Source organism: Oratosquilla oratoria, chromosome 37 (assembly GCF_046742065.1).
Source record: "Oratosquilla oratoria isolate Oo_2021 chromosome 37, ASM4674206v1, whole genome shotgun sequence".
In the NCBI taxonomy this organism is placed as follows: domain Eukaryota; kingdom Metazoa; phylum Arthropoda; class Malacostraca; order Stomatopoda; family Squillidae; genus Oratosquilla; species Oratosquilla oratoria.
In genome coordinates, this window is record NC_134813.1 from 9,147,213 (window position 1) to 9,155,227 (window position 8,015).

General features: G+C 38.5%; 1 protein-coding gene across 1 annotated transcript in view; it reads right to left on the reverse strand.

Annotated features, from left to right (window-relative positions):
• Positions 1-865: 865 nt before the first annotated feature.
• The window catches only part of LOC143019346 (serine/threonine-protein kinase pim-2-like), an 11,858-nt gene continuing 4,708 nt past the window's right edge, over positions 866-8,015 (reverse strand). The window contains exon 2 of the mRNA XM_076174984.1: positions 866-1,858. Coding sequence (XP_076031099.1) covers positions 866-1,858 — 993 coding nt within the window. The remainder of the gene's footprint in view (positions 1,859-8,015) is intronic.

Genomic DNA, 8,015 nt, shown 5'->3' on the forward strand with positions numbered 1-8,015 from the left:
TTCCAACGGGATCGCCGAAGATTATAATCTTAATTTTTTACCGTCAGGCTTCATCATTCTTGTCTTTGAGTACTTCCATAAACTGTGCTTTCCTAGAATTTCCCCAAATATTGCCCGTCTATGTTACGAACTCATAAGGAATTTGTTCCTTTGTGTATATCTTTTTTTAAGCTTCCAATTGACCATAAGATGACTTTCAATACGATTGAATTTTGTCGACCCGGTCGTACAGTCCATGGAGTGAAGAAGGTTTTCAGATAAGTAGCGAATGATCCATTTCCATTCGAAGTGTGGAAAGCTGTGTTGTTACAAAAGACACCATGACTTTGTAACTGATTCATCTTCTTTGTCGATGAAGTCGAACAGTCCGTAGAGTAAGGGAGATGGTCCTTAGTTGAAGACCAAATGATCCGGTTCCAGTGGAATTATGGAACGCTGTTCTGTGACGATGAAAGCGAGAGGAAGCGAGATGACCGGCTTTATTCGCTCAAGCCGCATTGCACCCTGAGACTCGCAAAAGGGAGGTCCCTCGAAGAAGGTGTGCCGACGCAGCACAAGAAATGCGGTATCCTGAGGGCATTTGGTGCATCGGTTTCTTTGCTTTCTGTGGCGACATTCTTGATGACAACTTGATGTCGAAGGGTCTCACTTTGGATGAAAGGACTGGCAATATTGAAGGAAAAGACGAGAGAGCGTCCTTGTGGTGTGGGCAGTTTTGTATTGTTTTTGCTCTCGTTAAATGGCCATTGTAAGATGGGCGCTTGCATGTTCCCTCTTGTCTCTATGACTTTGGTTGTGGCTTCTTTGTTGCTGGGTCTGTTTCTGGACTTTTGGCGTCGTTGTTCTCCACTTGAGAGGGAGCTCTTTACTTGCCTTTCTTGTTTGCCTTGGAGGGGCAACCTTCCTGTTCCTGGTTAACCCGACGATTGTTCTTTGGATGTTTTTTCCTGAAGACTTGGGCAGTTTCAAGGTGCAAATGGATGTGGACATCCATCTGATCCTCTGTTGTTGTAGAGGGGCTGCATGGGAGGCCCGTTAGCCATGGATGGGAGAGTATTCCGCGAAGAGAGAGACGGCTCCACGGGTCTTTCTTAAAGCAACGCATGATAAGGTCGCAGCCTAATTTGGGGACGTTGTTGGGGAATGGCGGTTTGGCCCTCCGGATGGATGCGTCACTGTAGAAGGGATCCTCGCGGCATACGAGGTAGTAAAGGAGCGTGCCCAGGCTCCAGACCGTTGCAGGGACGTGTATGAACTTGCCGCCGTTGATATATTCCGGGGGCCAATATATAGGCGTTCCGCCTGTCTTTTTCCCATTGTAACTCGTAATGAGCTCCCCACTTCCAAAATCAATCACCTTGATATCAAACCTGTTTGAGTCATCCCTGTAGATCAGAATGTTCTCAGGCTTGATATCTTTGTGTGATACTCCCACGTCGATGCATCCTTGAATGGCTTTTACCACTTTGGTAAATAGCCTCTTGACTTGGGCTATGGGTAATTGGTTGGAAGTTTCGATATAATCGTAAAGTGACATGGCAGAGGGAATGAGTTCCATGACCATGTAAAAACTGTCCTCGCTGCTGAAGGAGTCGATGATTTTGATGACGCCCGGGACTTGTTGGACCCTTTGGAGAAGGGCGGCTTCTTTGGGAACACTTTTCCCTTGGTGTGTGCCCCAGGACTTGACGGACGCCAATGGGACCTGCTTGAGGGCGACCTGAAGGCCATCGACGACCCTCTTGGCTCGGTAGACGCAACCGAAGCCTCCTTGTCCCAAAGGTTCGTACACCTCGTAGTCGATCAGCGTCGTCATAGCTCCTGACTGGTCATTGTCCTTAGACGTTCCAGGCCCTTGCTGTAAGAGAAACTGACACCACAGATATGCATGGGTGAACACCTGTGCACCATATGTTGCGCTTGCATCTGTATGCAAAGATCTGTATGGTCTGAAAGATTGTGTCCGTTTGCGTATGGATGAAAAAAGAGAGAGAGAGAGGTAGGTAGGTAGAGAGAGAGGTGGGTGAGAGAAATAAATTGTAAATTATCATTTATCTTTTTTTTCGATCTAACTCAGGTAATAATGCTGAATCCACCGAGAGTTCACGGCCGAGTCACTTGCAGTTTCGGAGAGCGCTGCCAGACTCTGACCTATCAGTAATGTTCTGCGACTTTAAATGTCCACTTCTAAAGACACATATCCCTGTTCCAGTCGCCATATAAGAGGAAACAGTGTTAGACGAGAAGAATTTATGCTTATATGAAAAATCAGTGAAGGAAGCCAGCAGTTGAAAAGGATAAAAAGAAAATACAATTACTAGACTTCGGTGATTTAAATTTCAAAATTCACACACTGGCGCCCCGACTCGCTCGGCCGCCGCGCTCCCCTCGTGTGTGTGTGTGTGTACAAATATGTGTATGTGTGTATGGTGTGTATGTTTGTGTTGATGTGTGTGTAGGTGTGCATATATATGTATATATACATATATATATATATATATATATGTATATATATATATGTATATATATACATATATATATATAGAATTAAATTTGACCGCTGCTTGTGCAAGAATAAGCTTCTTGTTGAAGGATTCAACCTTTCTAATAGTGCTTCTTTGCCGAAGTTCATATTGTGTATTGTACGACGTTTCGCCTTTCTTAGAGCATTTTCAAGTACATCTAAATGGTAATAGAAACAATTTATATATATGACAATAGGTGAACTGGGAAAGCTTATACAAAATAGTGAAGAAAGATCAAAGATCTTATGTGGGAATTATGTCCGAGGCACTCTGTGGGGGTGCTGGGAGGGTCAGTTGTCCATCCAGTGGACCCAGTGAAGCTAGAGCTACGGAGGTTGCACCTCCCTGTACATTTATGGATGGAGCCTTCTCTCGAATATGGAGGGCCTCCAGGATCTCCAGACGATGAAAGTTATGTGCGGAGTCGATGATCTTTGTATTTTCCACCAGGATCTTTCTTATGTATATATATATGTATATATATATATACATATGTATATGTATATATATACACATATGTATATATATATATATATATATATATATATATATATATATGTGTGTGTGTGTGTGTGTGCGTGTGTGTGTGTGTATATGTGTCTGTGTTGGTGCGTGTGTGTGTGTTGGTGTGTATGTGTGTATGGATGTGCATATATATATATATATATATATATATATATATATGTATATACATATATATATATATATATATATATATATATATATATATATATATAATATGTGTTTGTGTTGGTTGTGTCTGTGTGACTGTATACGTATGTGTGTTGTGTTGGTGTGCAGGTGTGTGTGTGTGTGCGTGCGTGTATGTGTGCATACGTGTGTGTATGTGTGTGTGTGCGTGTATGTGTATGTGTGCGAGTGTATGTGTGTGTTTATGTTTGCGTGCATGTATTTATGTGCGCTCGTATGTATACGTAAGTGTTCTTCCTGTTCCTGATATATATTTTCTTTTTGCAAGATCAGTTTCATGAAAGACAGATACATTTCTTTCCATGTTCACAATTAATCTGCTATCGAACTTGATTGAACTGCAAATGTTAAATTTTGTAACACCACGCAAGGTTTTTTCGGCACCGCAGTTAAAAGGTTCTCTTCGTTTTTAATCTAAATTACTCATATAGACTCAATTTGTACTTTCCTGTGTTTTTCACAGAAAGACTCACACGTGACATTTCGTTGCCGGTCTTGGACCCTACTGCGTATGCGTGTGTGTGTATGTGCGTGCATTCATTTGAGGTTTACACACACATACTCACACACACACACACACACACACACACACACACACACACACACACACACACACACACACACACACACACACACACACACACACACACACACACACATATATATATATATATATATATATATATATATATATATATATATGAATATATATATACAGTATATATATATATATATATATATATATATATGTAAATACATATATATATGTGTGTATATATATATGTATATATATATATATATATATAAATATATATATATATATATATATATATATATATATATATATATATATATATATATATACATACATACATATACCAAGGCTTTTTCCCCCTTACAAGGGAGGTAGCCAAAAAGGAAAAGGCATAAAATCATTCCTACCCATTCCATTCCTGAATACACTCCACACCCCTCCACCCTCCCTCTTAGCACCTCCTGGATGACGGGTCATCCCTGCACCTTGTCCACTGCCCTGGGTCAGAAGCAGTGTCACAAGACACAGCACATCCACAGCAAGGTCGCTTCATTAAATCGGCGACCCCCCCTCTCCGTCCCCCCACCCATAAAAGGAGAAGACGGAGAGAAATCCCTTCGGGCTGCGTCAAATTTTGCTCACACATACTACCTCACCCCCCATCCCCCCACCCATTCCACCTCCTGCATCACATCATCCATATACAACCATTCTCCATTCACCCCTGTCTTCTGTCCTCTCCCGTCCTTCGTCAACAGACATTCCCCTCTTCCCCAAAGCCCCCTTCACCCCATCCATCCACCTCATCCTAGGACGTCCCCTCATGTTCACTCCCTCCACATTTGACTTCCATATATGTATATATATATATATATATATATGTATGTATATATATATATATATATATATATATATATATATATATATATGTGGGTGCGTGTGTGTGTGTGTGTGCGCGCGCATGTGTGTGTGTATGCATATAGCACACACACACACACACACACACACTAAAACACACACAAACACACACACACACACACACATTTATATATATATATATATATATATATATATATATATATATATATATATGCAAAGTAGACCACTTGGAAAAAGAAACTAACGAAGCACAGCGCTTTCGTATATTACATCTTCAGTCTGAAGAGGTAATATACGAAAGCGCTCTACTTCGTTAGTTTCTTTTTCCAAGTGGTCTATTTTGCATAAGTGAACACACGTACCCGTGTTCTTATTAGCATATATATATATATATATATATATATATATATATATATATATCTATATATATATATATATATAGTTATATATATATATATATATATATATATATATATATATATATATAGTTATAATATATATATATATATATATATATATATATATATATATATATATATATATATATATATATATATATATAGTTATCGAAGACTATTCTCCCCGGAAAGAAAAAAGGCTGATAGCTTTTTAACTTGTGTTCTCCCTCCTTTCCGCAACCTTTCCCTTTGAATCCCTCATTTGCTATCTCTCAGACTCCGCCTCTTCAGTGGGATGGTGTCCCCGAGAATAGAAGCGCTGGTTATTCCTAACGAAATATGAATTCCTTCCGCTATCTCCCTTTATCTTTCTCTCCCTTTACCTCCCCTCCTCTCACCTGGGGTGTGCCTCCTCACGCCTCACCCCCCCCTCCTTCTCCCCTCACCTTTCCTTCCCTCTTTCTTCCACTTCCTTCCAATTTCACCCCTTACACTCCTCCTCTTCGACCCCTCCTCTCTCCCTCCCCCCTCCCTCCCTCCCTCAGCCCGCGACCCCCCACCCACCAACCCCAGCCTCTCGAGAAGGATTTGTTGTGGTATGGAAGCATAAACAGGTTATCACACTGGCCTATTTTATGTCCAATCTCCGATTAATCGGAGGAACCACCCACCTCCAGAATCCTCATTAATAAATATTAGTGAATATTTTAGGTGCTTTTCGAACTTGATCACAAAACTTTGTTAGAATTTTTATTTCATTCATCTGAGTCGCAGTTAGTAAAGCTGTGGCTTCCTATATCTATTTCAAATCTACAAATTGATAACATGAAAACATTATTTCTATTTTTGTTTGCACTCGGCATGAATGCGGCAGTAAATACTGCGGCTTTTGTCTGCTCGGTAATGTTGGTAGCCATGGGTAGGAAGAACATTTGCGAAATATAGTAAATAATGGTAATAAAAATGGACGAGTTTGTTTTTACCCATCGACATGTGTATAGAGTGAGAAAGGAATTCGTAATTACTCTATGTAAATGTATGTATGTATGAAGAGGTAATATACGAAAGCGCTCTGCTTCGTTAGTTTCTTTTTCCAAGTGGTCTATTTTGCATAAGTGAACACACGTACCCGTGTTCTTATTAGCATCATATCCGGAGATGTCCCAAGAGAATGGAAGCTAGCTAACGTTACTCCCATATTCAAAAAAGGTGACAAAAAGAAACCAAATAACTATAGGCCTATAAGTTTGACTTCGATCGTAGGAAAAATAATGGAAACTATCATCAGAGATGATATCGAATATCATTTAGAAAGTAACCGTTTGATAAATGATAGCCAGCATGGTTTCAGACGGAAACGTTCTTGCGTGACTAACTTACTCGAATTCTACAACACAGTTATCTCGAATTATGACAAAAGAAACAATATAGATTTAATATATCTAGACTTTGCAAAAGCTTTTGATACCGTCCCACACGAAAGACTACTTACTAAATTAGCTTTGCATGGAATAAGTGGTAGCCTATTAGGTTGGACTAGTAATTGGTTGAAAGGTCGAAAACAGAGAGTTGTTTTAAATGGAAAAACTTCTGGATGGAAAAATGTTGCAAGTGGAGTTCCTCAGGGTTCCGTTCTTGGGCCACTTCTATTCATAGTATATATAAATGATATAGACAATGGACTAAAATCTACTGTTTCCAAATTTGCTGATGATACAAAACTGTGCGGAGTGGCAAATGATCACTCAAACCAATTAGATATTCAAGAAGATTTAGATCAATTACAGCAATGGTCTGAAAAGTGGCTAATGAAATTTAACACAAGTAAATGCAAGGTAATGCACATAGGTAAAAATAACAGTAAGTACGATTACAAGTTATTTGGAAATTCGTTAACAAAAGTGGATAGTGAAAAAGATCTCGGCGTAATTATCAGTAACGACCTCAAATCATCCAAGCAGTGTATTTCAGCCTCTGAGAAAGCAAATAAGATTCTGGGATTGATTGCGCGATCTTTTGATTTCAAAAGTCCATCACTCATTAACAAGCTATATAAATCGTTAGTTCGTCCACATTTGGAATATGCTGTTTCCGTATGGTCACCGAATCTCATTAAAGACATTGACAGACTGGAAAAAGTACAACGGCGAGCAACAAAACTGATTCCAAATATCAAAAATAAATCATACGAAAATCGACTTAAGCACGTGAATCTGTTTTCCCTAAAAAAGCGTCGACTCAGAGGTGACTTGATACAGGTCTTTAAGATTTTAAAGGGAATTGACAACATCAAAAGTGACAAAATTTTCACATTGAATGAGAATCAGACAAGAAACAATGGTCTCAAACTGTCCGGAAATAGATTCAATTTGGAAGTAGGTAGAAACAACTTTGCCAACCGTGTAGTTAATGAATGGAATAAACTTCCTGCACAGGTAGTGCAATGTAGTTCAGTTCGAAGCTTTAAGAATCATTTAGATAAATACCTAAGTAAGATGCTGTAATTATTATAATTTATGTTATATTATTTGTTTTTGTTTTGTTATAATTTGTCTGTCTGATTTTCATTTATTATTAGTTATATGTCAATTTATTATCATTTACTATTTACCTGTTTGTTATTCAACTATACCAATGCATTTATTTATGTATTTTAATTGTTATTTACATTGTTATAGTTTTAATTTATTATTAATATGATTTTTTTTTTTTTTTTTTTTTCTTCTTTTTCTTTTTTTTCTTTTTTCTTTTTTTTTTTGCATCCGACCTAGATATGGATCAAAAGGTCTCCTGTCGGCATGCTTTGCCTTTGTAATCCTTTGTAATCCTTTGAATACATATCTTTTTCTTCTTTTTTTAAGAAAATGTAACTAATGGTGGTGGTTCCCAGTACAGATAGGATGCACTAAATCACATTTTATTCTTTTACCGCAACAAATTTTTTCTCTTTCTTTAGCTGAATGAAAT